At 50.7% G+C, this 15,538-nt stretch overlaps 7 protein-coding genes across 7 annotated transcripts; 4 read left to right on the plus strand and 3 right to left on the minus strand.

Moving 5' to 3' along the window:
- Positions 1-92: 92 nt before the first annotated feature.
- N7481_002789 (endosulfine family protein) lies at positions 93-610 on the plus strand (the record flags this gene model as incomplete). Its single annotated transcript, XM_057262008.1, has 2 exons — positions 93-173; positions 323-610. The coding sequence occupies 2 exons, from the start codon at positions 93-95 to the stop codon at positions 608-610; spliced, it is 369 nt and encodes a 122-aa protein (XP_057126940.1).
- A 2,224-nt stretch (positions 611-2,834) lies between these two features.
- On the minus strand, positions 2,835-4,236 carry N7481_002790 (ICE2 family protein; the record flags this gene model as incomplete). Its single annotated transcript, XM_057262009.1, has 3 exons — positions 2,835-3,363; positions 3,404-3,639; positions 3,715-4,236. 3 exons carry the CDS (start codon positions 4,234-4,236, stop codon positions 2,835-2,837), a joined length of 1,287 nt encoding a protein of 428 aa, XP_057126941.1.
- An 823-nt stretch (positions 4,237-5,059) lies between these two features.
- N7481_002791 (MYG1 family protein) lies at positions 5,060-6,220 on the plus strand (the record flags this gene model as incomplete). Its single annotated transcript, XM_057262010.1, has 2 exons — positions 5,060-5,118; positions 5,200-6,220. The coding sequence occupies 2 exons, from the start codon at positions 5,060-5,062 to the stop codon at positions 6,218-6,220; spliced, it is 1,080 nt and encodes a 359-aa protein (XP_057126942.1).
- Positions 6,221-6,752: 532 nt separating this feature from the next.
- N7481_002792 (Yae1 family protein) lies at positions 6,753-7,328 on the minus strand (the record flags this gene model as incomplete). Its single annotated transcript, XM_057262011.1, has 1 exon — positions 6,753-7,328. One exon carries the CDS (start codon positions 7,326-7,328, stop codon positions 6,753-6,755), a length of 576 nt encoding a protein of 191 aa, XP_057126943.1.
- A 171-nt stretch (positions 7,329-7,499) lies between these two features.
- N7481_002793 (methionine--tRNA ligase MES1) lies at positions 7,500-9,500 on the plus strand (the record flags this gene model as incomplete). Its single annotated transcript, XM_057262012.1, has 3 exons — positions 7,500-7,633; positions 7,717-8,764; positions 8,808-9,500. 3 exons carry the CDS (start codon positions 7,500-7,502, stop codon positions 9,498-9,500), a joined length of 1,875 nt encoding a protein of 624 aa, XP_057126944.1.
- A 300-nt stretch (positions 9,501-9,800) lies between these two features.
- On the minus strand, positions 9,801-12,316 carry N7481_002794 (glycoside hydrolase family 127 protein; the record flags this gene model as incomplete). Its single annotated transcript, XM_057262013.1, has 6 exons — positions 9,801-10,067; positions 10,114-10,368; positions 10,457-10,930; positions 11,013-11,367; positions 11,456-11,809; positions 11,910-12,316. 6 exons carry the CDS (start codon positions 12,314-12,316, stop codon positions 9,801-9,803), a joined length of 2,112 nt encoding a protein of 703 aa, XP_057126945.1.
- A 584-nt stretch (positions 12,317-12,900) lies between these two features.
- N7481_002795 (uncharacterized protein) lies at positions 12,901-15,092 on the plus strand (the record flags this gene model as incomplete). Its single annotated transcript, XM_057262014.1, has 8 exons — positions 12,901-12,938; positions 13,022-13,185; positions 13,255-13,348; positions 13,420-13,476; positions 13,567-14,053; positions 14,163-14,534; positions 14,619-14,747; positions 14,853-15,092. 8 exons carry the CDS (start codon positions 12,901-12,903, stop codon positions 15,090-15,092), a joined length of 1,581 nt encoding a protein of 526 aa, XP_057126946.1.
- Positions 15,093-15,538: the final 446 nt, after the last annotated feature.

The raw sequence follows: 15,538 nt of genomic DNA on the forward strand, positions 1-15,538 counted from the left end.
AGCGTGAGTTCCCATCTCCCATCTCCCATCCCCACCGGTCGCAGCAACCTCTCTATTCAAATTGTATTGTATTGTATTGACCCCTCCAGGCTATGTCCGAGGACGAACAGCGCCTATTCCGCCTCTACGGCAAAATGCCCAACAAGAAAGACCTTCTCCAGAATAAACTCAAGGTGAGTCAGACCTGAGCTGAGCTGAGCCTTCAACTCCCTCTCCATCAGCTAGTGCCTAGTGATGGATGACCACCACCTCCACCTCCCCTCCCGCTCACCAACGTCACCGCTACTCCGACTCCCAACCTAACAACCCACCCCTACCACAGGAACGCAAATACTTCGACTCAGGCGACTACGCCCTAAGCAAAGCCGGCAAAGCCTCCGACGTAACAAGCATCGGATCCCGACACCCCGTCCCAGAAAACATCCCCCACCTAACCGCTACATCCCCGGGAGCCAACAACCCCGCCGCCTCTGCCGCTGCCGGCAGCGGCAGCATCAGCTCCCAAGGCGGCCAGCAGATTCCAGGAACTCTTAGCGGTCATCCTGGTTCTGTGGGATTTCAGAACCGTGGCAGTCCCGCTAAGGAGGGGGGGCTTTTTGCATCGGGGTAGTAGTCTCAGTGAGGGGTCGAGTGGTCCCGGTGATTTTGGGAAGGATGGGGGTGAGGAGGAGAAGGACGGGAGTGTTAGTCCCCCCCGTGGTGAGGGGGGGGGTGTTCCTATTCAGCGATGAAGCGAGGGAGTTGGGGGTAAGGGTTTGAAGTTGAAGTTGAATATTGAGTGGAGTGGCAGGGAGTGTCGACTGCGTGGGCTGGGCTGGGCAGCCCCTGTTCTCGGGTTTGATTGATTAACTGATTCGTTGGTTGGTTGATTTGATGCCCATGCCCATGCCTATGCCCATGTCCATTCCGACGCTGACGCTCACGCTCATACTCACGACCGAGAACCCCGCCTTTTTCTTTCCTTTCTATCTACGTCTTTTCTTTTCCTATCATCATCGAGATGCATTGCATGGTTTTGTTTTGTTCTGTTGTGTCGTTTTATTTGTGAAATCTTGTCTTCGAGTCTGTGTTATGTTTTATCGTTTTGACGGGCTGGGATTCATGATTCCTTTATTTTTATTTTTCACTCTTTGGTTTTTATTTTAAAAAGCCTGGCGCTATGGGGATGATGAGTTCGGGTTTTTGTTTTTCTTTTTCTTTGGCATTGTCGTGCGGTGCAGTGCATGGCATAGCATGGCATAGCAAGGCATGGCAAAGCATTGAGGGCCAGGGCAGGGCAGAGCAAGAAGTGAGAAATGGGGAAGAGTGAATGTTCGAACCTGTTTCCTTTTTTTTCTTTCGTCTTTCTCGTCTCTACCTATCTTCGAGTCTTCTCTTCTTTTCTTTGCTTCTCTCTTCTCTTCACAATTTGTCTATATACATGAAACAGTACTAGTAACAGTAGTATAGCAAGTAACTATGCCTCTGCCTGTGTATTCATTGTTCCACTGTCCAAGGTCTATGTATGGGATGGTATACTTTATCTTGATAGATTCAAGTTCGTGGTTTTCAACTTGTTACTAGCACTAGCACTGTCAGATCAAGGTTTACTTAGAGCTCCAAAACTTGAACATTCCTTATCCTTACTTCCCAGTGCCTCGGATTTAGGTAAGGTACCCCAGTAGTTGGTCCGGGATAGATAGCCATACAGGCTACCTTAAGGTACCTTAGTCTACTAGATAGAATGACATAACAGGCCGAACATCCTCGTCCTCTATCCCCAGGATGATTGGAAAGATCCCTCGATCAATTCTGACATGGTCCGTCTGATTCTGATCCTTCATGAACGTTTCATACGAAGAACAGTCACGCTCACAGATTTATGTTATTTTCTTACTATGCCCGAAATTATCAGGGTATTTTATGTACACAGCACAGCACAGCACAGCCAAGCAAGAGGTGATGATCACGGCACGACATTACCGAGGCCCGGGCATGGGAAGTATTATGATCGAGTCGAGTCGAGTCGATTGAACGAAGCGAAGCGAGCCAGATTGGATAAAGCGATAAAGGGTATAAGTAGTGTAGTGTACTGTAGTGCCAAGCCAACATGCCCGGGATAAGTGGGCAGGGGATAAGGTAAGAAAAGAAAAATAGCAAAGAGAATTGCGTCTGGTATCATTGCGATTGGGTCATGAAATGGGTAGGTAGGTAGGGTGGTGGATAGGATAGTCTCCGAGAAAAGTCACGGATGACGAGACGTAGGACGTGGAACGTGGGACGCAGGAAATTCCATGCGTTGCCCGTACAGAAATGGGGGGTATTATAAGCTGCCTCGAGACATGGGACGGGACTTGGGAATGGGTTATACATGCACAGAGAGGAAAGCGAAGTGTCACAAAGGTCAGGCAGGGGTGGTGGGGGTTATCCAAACGCGCCCGTGTATAGCGTCATATGGGGAAATCGCCAGGTGGAGGTAGGGTGGGCGGGTGGTGGTGCTAGTCGCGATCCGGACAAAAGGGGGATTATTCACCTTGGTTAGATCCATTCCAAATGCTCGTGGACATGCGGAATAGATGGCGCCGGGAAATCGAATCGAAAGTGGAGACACCGGGGAATGGAGGATGGGGTCGGGTCCCTGGTCTTGTTCAACCAAGCTAGACAAGCTATAAGACCGTAATTCACGGTCCAAGGTGCTTGCTGTTTTGCGGCGGGTATGCCAGTGGGGGTTGGTTCGGAGATGGGACGACCACCGCAGCATATCTATTCTGCCTTGTCGCGGATAGAGATAAAAGAAGATCGAGACGACCTTGCGAGACCTGGAGTACGCCAGGGTGGGACAAGTCGATAACAAATCAGTCTGTCTTCCAATGTCCAGCGAGACCGTGATCGAGATCATCATTTTCTCCAAGCCAAAGCTCAACGGCGTACAGACCCATAGTGCAGGCCAGATTGATCCATCGCCACATATTGCCTCCACCGCCGCCCTGGCTACTCCACCACTCGCCGCTGCCTCCCATTGCTTGAGAGGCAGATGCGAAGTGCTGCATCAAGAGACTAGTGTAGACAGCGATGAGGATGGACGGGGCGAAGTAGCTCATGAAGCCAAGAACTTGCCCCGCCGCATCCGAGTCGTCGAGAGAAGCCTCCTGGGAAATAGCGCGAGCACCAGCTTCACGCACGGCCGGAATAATGCGAGTAGATGCGTACAGGACCAAAAGGCGGTAGGCGAGCGAAATGAGGACGGATGGTGTGACGGCGCTGAAGACCGCGGTGAAGACGTTGAACCCGGCGTGGATGATCGAAGGGAGAAGAGAGAGCGCGTGCATGAGAGTCGTGTACGAAGCCATGAAGATGGGCGGGAGAGGGGGGGAAATCGCCCGCCTGCGAAGGTGAAGGGATCTGCTCGGTTGGATGCGAGGACTGGTAGTCGGTGAAGATCTGGTAGATGCAGAGCACGATGTAGGCGAAGAGTAGGGAGCTCTCGACGGGGTTACCGCGGCCGCTGCCGATTCCCCAGGCGCATAGGATCACAGCGCAGGTCACCGAGACGCCGATTAGAGCCGCATCGACATTGGAGATCTCGGGGAATTGGAGGACGCGCCAGAGGAAATAGACGGAGCTTGAGATGACTGTTGCTGAGAGGACGAGTAGACCGATCTGTGCGAGTCAAAGAGGTCAGTTCAGTTCACTTGTTCATTCGCGATCACCGCGCCTGGGGAGTTCTCAACATACCATCCAGCTATCACTTCGACCACCGCGATTCACGAGCCATCGAGTGATCTGCCCGGCGGCCTGAATGACCAACAAGCTACAGAAGCCTTCGGCCAGTTGAAAGACGGGGGTAGACCATCGCAACAAACGATCCCAGTTACCCAGAGTGACCGTTTCCACCAAGCCATCGCGACCGAAAAGCCATTCGCTGACGGAGCTGTCCTGCGCGCGTTTCCCAGTAAAGGTACGCTCGACCCAACCACCGTTATTGTCGGGATCAACAGAGAAGCGGTTCAGGGACCAGATCAACAAGACGGGGATGAGGATCCATTGCGTAGAACGAATGACGACGATCACAGAAGAACGAATCCATGAGCGCTCGGGGGTGGTCAGCCTCAACAAGGAGAAGAGGAAGTAGAAGGTGGCCAGGGATAGCGAAAAGGCCAGACCGCACGTCTTGCCTCCCACGTCGAAGGCCAGCGGGATGGAGGAGACGGTCACGGCGAGGAAGATGGCCGACGAGAAGACCCGAAAGAGCCACATGGAGAGAGAGGGAGAGGCGCGGGGCGCGCAAAGGGGACGGAGGTGGTGGGAAGGAAGAGAGGGAGGGGAGGCACACGACTGATGACTTTATTTTTCTTTTTCTGTTCTTGAGCTTATCAGCCCTTTCTTTCACGTGCGGAAGGGCGGTGGAGAGGGGAGGTATGTATGGTATGGTATGCACTGGCAAGCACTATTTCAAGTAGAGAATAGTATTTATGGTATGAAGAAATATGAGAAAAGAATGTCTGAGGAATAGAGCGAAAAAGCAGGATAATGAGGTAGAGAGATTCGAGATTAGTGGCGGTCAAAGCACGATCTGGCGATGCTGAATTACGAGATAGTCCCAGTGAGAGGCTACTGAATGGGGGTACCTAAAGTATGTCTAGTGCCTAGTTAGTAGTGGTGCCCAGATGCCTGCTGGTATGATCTATCACCTTGTGATGTGCAAGATGTACATAACCACGATCGTCTGCACTCGTGCTCTCACTGGATCGTGGAGAGTGATCAGATTGGACTGCATCAACTCGATGCATGTAGTGGTACTTGAAGGTACATATTGATATTGCGGGAGGTGTAAGTACTGGTACTTGCCTGTACTGGCCCGTACTTTCTCTCCGTGGGGGGAACAATGCATTTGCACGTGACAATCCACGTGATAGCTGATAGCCCCCATCTCTTGCCCTAATTACCCAATCCGGACACTGCGATAAGACGGACCAGCCAGCGTTGAGCAGTTCATAATAGCCCGGGAGCCCGCCGCTTTTTCTATACTCAATTCATTCTCCAATTAAGTTGCATGTTTCGTGCTCGTCAATACTTCAAAATGGCCGAAACTGTTGCAAAGAAGCTCAAGACCTCCTCCCCCTTGATCGGGACTCACAAGTAAGCTTGCCCTTGCCCTTGCCTGGACCATTGCCCCGCTTCCCAAGAGCTATATAGAAAGCTAACTTCCGTCCTTTCTAGCGGCCACTTCCACGCCGACGAAGCTCTGGCCGTCTACCTGCTCCGTCTCTTGCCCACCTACGCCTCCTCCCCACTCGTGCGCACCCGCGATCCCGCCCAGCTGGAAGAATGCCACACCGTCGTCGATGTCGGCGGTGTCTACGACGCCGCCATCAACCGCTATGATCACCACCAGCGGACCTTCTCCACCTTCTTCCCCAAGCATGAGACCAAGCTCTCCTCCGCCGGTCTGGTGTACATGCACTTCGGCCGCGCCATCATCGCCCAACACCTATCCCTGCCCGAAGACCACGCGGACGTCGACCTACTGTACGAGAAGCTGTACACCGACTTCATCGAAGCCATTGACGCCAATGACAACGGCATCTCCGCCTACGATCCCGCCGCCCTGTCCGCCGCAAACCTAGAGAAGCTCTTCAAGGACGGCGGCGTCACCTTCGCCTCCATCGTGAACGACATGAACAACCCGGACCCGACCAGCCCGCCCGGTGAGCCCCAGGATGAGGACTCTCTCTTCGGCCGCGCTAGTACCTTGATCGGAAACGTTTTCGCCCGCAAGCTGCACCAGGCTTGCAACTCATGGATGCCCGCTCGCACAACCGTCGGCAATGCTTACAAGTCTCGCGCCGAGGCCCACTCGTCCGGCCGTATCTTGATCTTGCCCCAGGGCGGCGTTCCCTGGAAGGAACACCTGTACAACTTCGAGCAGGAGGCGGAGGCTGCCGGTGCGGAGCAGGTTTACTACGTTTTGTATCCTGAGAGTGCGGCTGAGGATGCTAAGTGGCGCGTGCAGTGTGTCTCGGAGTCTGAGGGTAGCTTTGTCTCCCGTAAGCCTCTTCCTGAGGCGTGGCGCGGCGTGCGCGACCAGGACCTTGATGGTGTTATGGCTACTGAGGCTGAGAAGGCTGGCCAGGATAAGTTGCCTGCTGGTGCGGTCTTTGTTCATGCTAGTGGTTTCATTGGTGGTCATAAGACCAAGGAGGGTGCTATGGCTATGGCTGTTCGTAGCTTGGGCCTGTAGGGGTTTTTACGATTGAAATGGCACGAATGTAAAAGTTATACCTTCTTTTTGTTTAAAGGGTTCATTAACGATATCAATATCAATATATTCAAGTTTTTTGACCTCATATCGCAATGTAAGGCTTTAATGGCTGGTATACATATATATATAAACTATCATGTGTAGTGCCGCCGGTTATTGGCCATGATCCCATGGGATGGCCTCCTTTTTTCGAAGATTGGGCGAAATATTCCTTGACGAAAACATCAATGATCGGTTGGCGTAGCTTCAAGTTTGTAGCTAAGATAGCCGCTTGGCGCGCGGGTGGCTCATAGAGTATGACCTTGGGCTTAGCTTCGTGTCCGTTATTTCGTCTTCTCAGGCGCCGCTGGCATAAACCGCAGATGAGACTGCAATTGCTGTTGGCATTTGATGTTCGCGCTTTGACCGAGCGTAGCTGACGCCTTCATATGCCAGATGTGACATCTCAGATTGAGATAAATGATGGGATTCGATAGGTGAAGTTGCTTGACAGCCCCATGAATAGATGCTCTCAGTGACGAACATTCAATGCACTGATATCTTCAATGCTTCCAGTGCCATCTCCCGGCTTTTGTCCATCCTTGGTAATCGATCCGATACCGTCTTCGCTTTCGCCCATAGCTCGTTGGATCAGCTTAGCTTTGACGGCCGCACCTCTCAGCCGTTCATCCACGTCGTTCACGGCCTCTTCGGTATTGCTCATATCCAAAGAGGCCGGGTCAACCAGTTCCATGAGAGTTTGCAGATTTCTGGCGAGTCGCGCGCTGTGTGCAGGCAATTGGGGCATTTCTTTGCTTATCAATGGGTCGAGAGACAAGGCGTCGTCGGTCTTGACTTTGACAGGCGCAGTCTGTGACTGCTCGGATGTCTCAGCTTTCGTCTCAGAGTCCGCTAGTCGTTGAGCCCAGACGAGTGATTTCCCGTAGAGACGACCCAGCTCTATAAACTTCTCGAATCCCTTCTCCACGGCGAAGACGCTGCCTTCGGTATAGCCGGCATGAGCGCCATCGGCGACTCCCAGGTCATAACCTTCTTTATAAAAGTCCTCCTCAATGTCAAGAAGACTGTCCAGTATATTTGAGTCCATGATCAATCAGATATCAGATATATGCAAGGATCTGTTGGGTGAAAGCAAGGCAACAAAGAGCTTCCGTGGAATTAATTTTTGATATGCGGGGCGAATGTCACGAGATGCCCACTTTTCCATTTTCCCGCCGCAACCCCTCCAACGCTCTTTTTACATCACCCCCCAACCAACATGACTTCAGACCCAATTCTGCCCAAGAAGGGCGAGCGCAATATCCTTGTGACTAGCGCTTTACCCTATGTCAACAATGTCCCTCATTTGGGTAACGTCGTCGGCTCTGTGCTGAGTGCCGATGTATTTGCGAGGTATGACTCAATCAGCCAATATGGGAACCCCCACCAGTCTATATGACAACTCCAATTCCTAACCATTATTGTTATATTATTAGATACCACAAGTCTTGCGGACGCTCTACATTATACATCTGCGGTACCGATGAGTACGGCACAGCGACAGAAACAAAGGCGTTGGAGGAGAAAGTGACCCCGCAGGAGCTTTGCGCCAAGTACAACAAGATCCATCAAGAAGTCTACGAATGGTTCGGCATCGGATTCGACCACTTCGGACGTACCCCTACCGAAAAGCACACCGAAATCTCCCAGGCCATCTTCAAGCGTCTTTACGATAACGGCTTCCTGGGCGAGCGAACCGCCGAGCAGCCATTCTGCGAGCAGCACGGTTCCTTCTTGGCTGATCGTTACGTCGAGGGCGAGTGTCCCCGCTGCCACTACGACGATGCGCGCGGTGACCAGTGCGACAAGTGTGGTCACCTTCTCGATCCTTTCGACCTTATCAAGCCCCGCTGCAAGCTCGATGGTGCTACCCCAGTGCGCCGTGAGACGAAACACATCCACCTTCTTCTCGACAAGCTCCAGCCCGAGGTTGAGAAGTGGTCTGCTGAGTCTATCTCGAAGGGTGACTGGCCCAAGAACTCCCGCGTTATTACCGAGTCTTGGTTGAAGGAGGGTCTGAAGGATCGTGGTATCACTCGTGATCTGAAGTGGGGTGTTCCCGTTCCCCTGGACGGATATGATAACAAGGTGCTGTACGTCTGGTTCGAAGCCTGTATCGGATACCCCTCGATCACTGCCAACTACACAAAGGATTGGGAGCAGTGGTGGCGCAACCCTGAAGAGGTCCAACTCTACCAATTCCTGGGCAAGGACAACGTGCCTTTCCACAGTGTTATCTTCCCCGCTACCCAGATCGGTACCCGGGATAGATGGACTATGAACCACCACTTGAGCGCCACTGAGTATCTCAACTACGAGGGCGGCAAGTTCAGCAAGTCCCGTGGTGTTGGTGTCTTCGGTACAAATGCTAAGGATACCGGCGTCCCCGCTGACGTGTGGCGCTACTACCTCCTCAAGAACCGCCCCGAGACTGGCGATACCCAATTCGAGTGGCGCTCTTTTCGTCGACAGCAACAACAGCGAGTTGCTGGCTAAGCTGGGCAACCTTGTTAACCGAGTCATCAAGCTTGTCGCTGCCTCCTACGGTGGCGTTATTCCCGAATTCACCGTCCCGGAGGACTTCAACCCTTTCCTAGAGGAAGTCACCACTCTGACCCGTCAGTATATCGACGAGATGGAGAGCGTTCACCTCCGTGCTGGTGTTGCCACTGCTATGAAAATTGCCGAGGCCGGTAACGGTCTGATCCAAGCTAACCGCTTGGATAACTCGTTGATTGCTAACGAACCCGAGCGCGCTGCTGCCGTCGTCGGTTCCGTGCTTAACCTGATCCACCTGCTCTCTGCCGTCTTTTCCCCATACATGCCCACGACTGCGAAGTCTATCCTGGAGCAGCTCGAGGCTCCTTTCATTCACATCCCGTCCCTGGACGATCTCAAGGATGGCTGGAAGCCCACCACCCTGAAGGGCGGTCACAAGCTTGGCAAGGCCAAGTATCTCTTCTCTCGCATCGATCCCAAGAAGGCTGATGAGTGGCGCGATTCATTCGGTGGGTCTCAGGCCGACCGCGCGAAGAAGGAAGAGGAGGCTGCCAAGGCTGCTGCTAAGAAGGCCGCTGCCAAGGCTAAGAAGAAGGAGAAGAAGGAGAAGAAGGGCGTTGAGGCTACTGCTAAGGGTGGTGCTGAGAGTCCTAGTGTTGACGCGGACGCTGTTGAGAAGGTTACCGATGGCGTTGCTCAGGTCACTCTCCCTACTTCTTAAGTGTGAGGTGCAGGTGTGAGCGTGAGCGCGATGCGATTCCAAACAATCCTAAAAGGGTATGCATGAATGATTTCCTATTGTGGCGTACGACATTGTGGTTTATGGTTTGGTCATGACATGGATTGGATGTGGATTTCGGGGTTGATACTATCATGACGAATGGAATGGAATGGCATTTTTTACTATAAACATGAATCTACGAGACGGTGTTCTGGAAAGTGTTTGCATTGCTGTGTGTTGTAGTTTAACTTTGCTTTTTCATATCCTTTACGATTCAAGATCTTCTATCAGAATTTCCCATCATATGTCCCGTAATCCCACCCTCATCTGCCCTCTTCCTCCTCGATTTGCGCGCAGATAATAAGGGATGAAACAAAGATCTCTCGGCTCCCCTACAGCTGTGCCTTGGCCTTTGCCCTCGCCCTCGCCGCCAGCCACGATCTTGCCATCCCATGCCGAAGTCTCAAGTTGTCCCAAAGCACCTTTCTCCGCAATAATAGCGACATAGGCATCAGGATCGGACCGTCTCTCCTCTCGCAACGGCGCTTTAGGATCGAATACGATTCGCTGTGTATTCAAGTTATATTATTAGCATGAGTAAAAAATATCTCACTAGCCAAATTTGGTAGCGTATACGCGGTTTTACCTTGAAATGATCTTGTTCCCATGGGTGATCGATGTCCTCCACACAGTACACAATCGGACCCCGGGTAATATATGCGACTCGTTGCATGGTTAGTGGATGAGGTCGGACTATGCGTGCTTGCATTGGGCATGAGAATCGGAATTTTGGATGTTCGTGGATCCATTCTTTGTCTAGGTAGAGATATCCATCTTGGATGTTGATTTTATTGGGACGGGGGGTTATCTTTTGGTTAAAGTTAGTCGGAGTTAGATCCAGATTCAGATTCAGCTGCATGGTATAATTCTTTCTGGAATAGGGTCATTAAACTTACTTCCCAAGATTCAGATGCCCAGCCAGGAATTCTCAATCGCAGCTCGAGTTCAAGTTCGAATTCTGTTTCCGATTCCGATTCCTCGGCAGAAATATCGAAATCAACATCTCCATTCCAAGGCCAATCCGTTTTTTGAATTATCTGGATCGCGCCGGACTTGGATCTCTTTGTCTCTAGACGCAGTGTCGCAGAGGTATACAAGTGCACATTGACAGTTGCAGTCTCAGTTACAGCTTTTTCCGACTCCTCGATGCGCTGACTCCAGACATAACCACCAAGAAACCCCAGCGTCCGGGTAACATTAGGCGGACAACAAGCACACTCAAACCATTCATGGCGCTGCGATAGATCCGCATCAGATGAGGCTAGTTGATTCACATAAGTGAATGCCTTCCCGTCCAGACTCATGCCAGTGAGAACTGCATTATAAAGGCAGAGTTCCATTATATCTGCGTATTCACTCTTTAATTCAATCTGTTTTATGGTTAGATATGAAACCACACCACTCACCCTCTCATCAACCGTGAAGCATAGGGTAATTATAATATCATCATACCTGCAACAATCGTTCAGCCAACATCATAACACCAATCGCCGCACACGTTTCAGCATAGCACCCGCCCTCATCCGTTCCGTGAGGAAGGAAGTAGTCGATTCCAAAACCTTCCCATTTCTTCATAGCCCCAATACCCCCCGTAACGTAAGATTTCTTTTCGACCATGTTTGACCATAGTCGATGGAGAGCGGGTAAATATTTACTTCCGAGCTCACTTGCGTTATCGAGCGAGGAATCGGAATCGGAATCGGAAATTCGGATCATATCTGCCACTGCGGTGAGGAGGTACATTGCTCGAACTGAATGTCCTTCGATCGTTTCTTGGCTGATTATTGGTGTATGGGCTTGTTGGTACCTGAAGAGCTAGCCGTCAGTATATACTCCAGATGCTAGATGCTAGGTGCTAGGTGCCACATATCAACGAGGGTAAAGATAAAACCTACCAGTAACTTCTTGCCGCGGGATAATACATGGGTAATTCGTGTTCACTTTCACCTCTAGCCTCTCTCTCCACGTCGTAAAAGTGTCGTTTTTCTTTCCCGCCATGTGGGTTGCCTCTCTCCTCGATGAAGAATCGGGCTAGTTGGAAGTGTTTGGGGTCTTGGGTTACTTTGTACAGGCGTAGTAGCGCTAATTCGATTTCTGGGTGGCCTGGGTAACCAGGGATTTGACTGTCCGATGCTCCAAATGTATTGGCTAGTAGATCGACGTATTTCAAAATTGGTGCGAGCATTCCGTCGTTTTTGTAGAATTGATGGTGGGCGAGGGCTCCTTCGATGAGGTGGCCTGCATTATACCTAGAGGAATGGCATTAAATGTTAAATCTTTTGCACAAACGCCTCGCCGGACCTGGTCAAGGAAAATGACAGGCTCAGTTCAAGTTTAAGTCTTACATACAATTCATGCATATCCCGTAAATTAGTAAATCGTTTCCCAGGCTCAACAACAGAGTAATGAATATTCAAATATCCATCCCCCTGCTGCGCCCCTTGAATCATCCGCACCAATTCCTGCACAGCTTCATCTATTTCGGCATCAAAGTGATCCGTGAGCAAGTAGCAAGCACCTTCGATCCACTTCGCTACATCGGAATCCCAGAATTGGTGATTAGGAACAGGGTAGACGGTTGGAGGATCTGAATAGCTCGGATGCCATCCTAATTTAAGTGCTTCGTATCGTCCGGTCTTTTTGAGCATCTCAAGTTGGTGACGGAGTGTTTGGGCACGGACTACCTCGCGACGACGGGCCCAGAATGATCCTGGGGTGAAGGTGGTGTCTGCGAAACTCTCTTGCGGGTACTCCATCGTGGGGTGGATGCAGTGTATACTTGAGATGTCGGGATAAAGTCGAATCGAAATCAGAAAACAGCCGCGCGCAGTTTGCTTTTTTATATGCTGAAGGGTCCGGGGTGCCTCTCGGATCTCGAGCGGGCCCATCTCATTCTATTCGGCCTGTTAGAGATGCAGAGATGCCGTGATGCCCCAACTCCCCGCCGGCAATGGCACTTTCTCCGAGTGGGATGCCCGCATGGCAAGACTCCGGCGGAGACGCTCCGGCGGGGGAAGCGATGCCGATGCCGGGGTCAATCCCGGCTTGGGTACTACTCAAGTTTACCTGTCGACCTCCTCGGCCCCGCAAGAGAAGTCTTGACTAGTACCTAGGTAAGAGCTGTTATTGGTTGGTACTTCCTGAATTGTTATGTACCCCAGATAATCACCCCAGATGCCCCTAGATGTGGAGACCCGAAACTCCGGTTTCTGCTGCATATATATACCAACTTGCTGATCGCGTGGTTGCGCTCCGGGGCTGTAACGTCAGATCATGCCCTTGGCTTTGAAGTCACTACGTTTGATTAATATTCGACAGCTCTGGAGCAACTTGTGTCAAAATGGGTATCGTGGAGAAGTTCCTTCCTAAAGATGACCGGTAGGGACACTTATAGCCCGAGCCCTGAGGACGCCCAAGTTGCGTCTGTGACCCCGCTACCGCTAACCTTCGATCTTTTCCAGCTTCGCGGCATTGCTCCTCTATGGCATGGTGTTTTCAACTTGCTTTAATGGCTACGATGCAGGAATCATGACTGTGATCCTGGCTGATAAGCAGTTTATCGACTACTATAGCATTGATGCCAATAGATCAGGCTTGGTCGCGACTATACCTTGGGCCATGACTGGTATTTATCCCGCATGGACAGCTTTCTTTTCTACTTTTTGTATAAAGACTAATCTCCATATTCTTATAGGATTGGCACAGCTTTGGCTGGGTGGATCCCTTGCTGGATGGCTGGGGCGTCTATGGGCATTGCGGATTTCCATTTGCATTATGATTATTGGAGTGTATGAGGCTATTTCTCCCCGTGTCGAATCCTTTACAGCTAGATACACTGACTAGTATGTCCGACATATAGAGTGGTGCAGGTCGTCCCCAACAACTTCGGCGTCCTAATTCTAGGTCGACTTTTGACGTGAGTTCTTCTCGACCCTACCCTACTTCATGGTCTCCGCAATCCCAATCATTTACGAAAGTTCTAATACTAAGACTTTTCTTCTCCCAGCGGACTCGGATTTGGCTGCGTCTACATCGCTACAAACCTCTACGTCGCCGAATGCGCCCCCACAAAACTGCGAGGTAGTTTTGTCGGCACCGTCTCCCAGTTCGGATACCAGTTAGGAACGCTAATAGCATTTTGGGCCGGTTATGGAATGTCCTTCCATAAATCACCATACAATATCGCCTGGCGAGTTTCAAACCTCATTCAGATCCCGATTGGTCTGGCTTTCATCTTCGTTTCATTCTGGTATCCGGAAAGTCCTCGCTTCATGCTGGAAAAGTACCCAGATACACCTGAGCTGTGTTTAAAAGTTTTGTGTCGACTTCGGTCCGGTGCGCCTACAGATGAACGTATTCGTGTCGAGTTCCATGAACTGATCGTTTCGCGGGATTTTCGGAAGAGATATGATACGGGGTATATTGGGTTACTTAAGAATAAGAGTATGAGGAAGCGTCTTGCTTATGGGTTTTATGCTGCGGGTCTTCAACAGGTAAATGCCATGCCACGAACGGATCTCTCCATCCCTGGTTTCATTGCCTATTTCTTTTTTGGCCCAAGTTACAATTTTCTCACCTAACGCTTTCTGCTTTATGCTTTAGTGCGGTGGAATTGCAGCATTAACTATGTACGCCACTCTCATCTACCAAAGTCTCGGATGGGCCTCCGGATCACAGGCACTATCCATCAACGGGATCCAGGCTGTTCTCCAACTACTCATCGTCCTGGTCAATACATTTACTGTGGAACGCTTTGGAAGGAGAGGTCTTCTCCTCGCTGGATTTACGATTCAATCGCTCGCCCTTTTGATCATGTCTTGTCTTACGACTGCATTCCCAACGAATGGGAATAAAGCTGCTGCTATTGTTGAAGTGGCAATGCTGTTTATTGTCGGGCTTACTTATTGTTGGTCCAATGGGCCTATTGCTGCTGCTGTCGTTGCGGAGATCTTTCCTCAGCATGTTCGTGATAAGGTGAGTACAGAACACCCGTGGGCGGAATTGCGATTTCGATGAAATGAGGAGTCGGAATTTAATGCTAATGATATAATTGTATAGGGATTTGGTCTGTCAATGCTTGGACAAACATGCTGGCTTATTATGTTGACTCAGTCTTGGCCTTCTTTTAATGCTAAGGTCGGGGGTCATAGTTATTGGCTGTTATTTGGTCTCAATGTTGCGGCGGGTGTAAGTCACATTCCCTAGTGTCCCCTAGTAGTAGCTATACTTCTCCGGATCCTTCCACGTTATCTTGATCCTGCTTGCAAGTGGCGATGCTAATACACAAGCTAGGTATCTGTCTACTTCATCCTCCCAGAAACAAAGGGTGTATCATTGGAACGAATGGAAAAGATATTTGGCGGCGTGGACTTTGTTGAAGCTGGAGAGTGCGAAGGTGGTTCTGAGAAACGTGAAGCCAGAACAGTCGCAGGCGAAGGCGAAGGCGAAAAGACCGAGGACAAAACTCCTACCGCGCACATGGAAGATGTGCCACAAACGCAACAGTCACTACCTATCAGATCCTCTGTATAATCAACTACCAGTACTAGTACTGTTGTTTTCAAAGTTCGTTTCGCTGCCCAAGAGAATAGAAATGAAAATGAAAATGTATCAGGGTCTCAGGGAATATGTTTTCATTCCGTCGTGATGCTATGCAAGTTTTCTAAATTCGACATAAGATATGCAGTGTGGCCTTGCTTAAAGCGGGCTATGTATGGACATGCCAGATTGCCCCGGCGAACCAAGAACATGGGAAAGGCATACAGTAATATCCTCTAGAGCAGCCCCCCGAACAGGCTCGGACTCGGGCCAGGCTCTTGGGGAGTCAATTCAATTTCATCTTTATTTGGAGGGGTGAGAAGAGAAAGGCACCCCTTGCGAGAACTGGGTTTGATCCAAAATTCGTGAATGCAGGCGTATGCCCAAGGCTATGAGTCGATGATGAAATGTGAGTTGCGGGAAATGATCTCGCAGTCTGC

The sequence above is a fragment of the Penicillium waksmanii genome, assembly GCF_028829765.1.
Source record: "Penicillium waksmanii strain IBT 27052 chromosome Unknown utg000002l:1.0-3326099.0:1.0-3328782.0, whole genome shotgun sequence".
Classification (NCBI taxonomy): domain Eukaryota; kingdom Fungi; phylum Ascomycota; class Eurotiomycetes; order Eurotiales; family Aspergillaceae; genus Penicillium; species Penicillium waksmanii.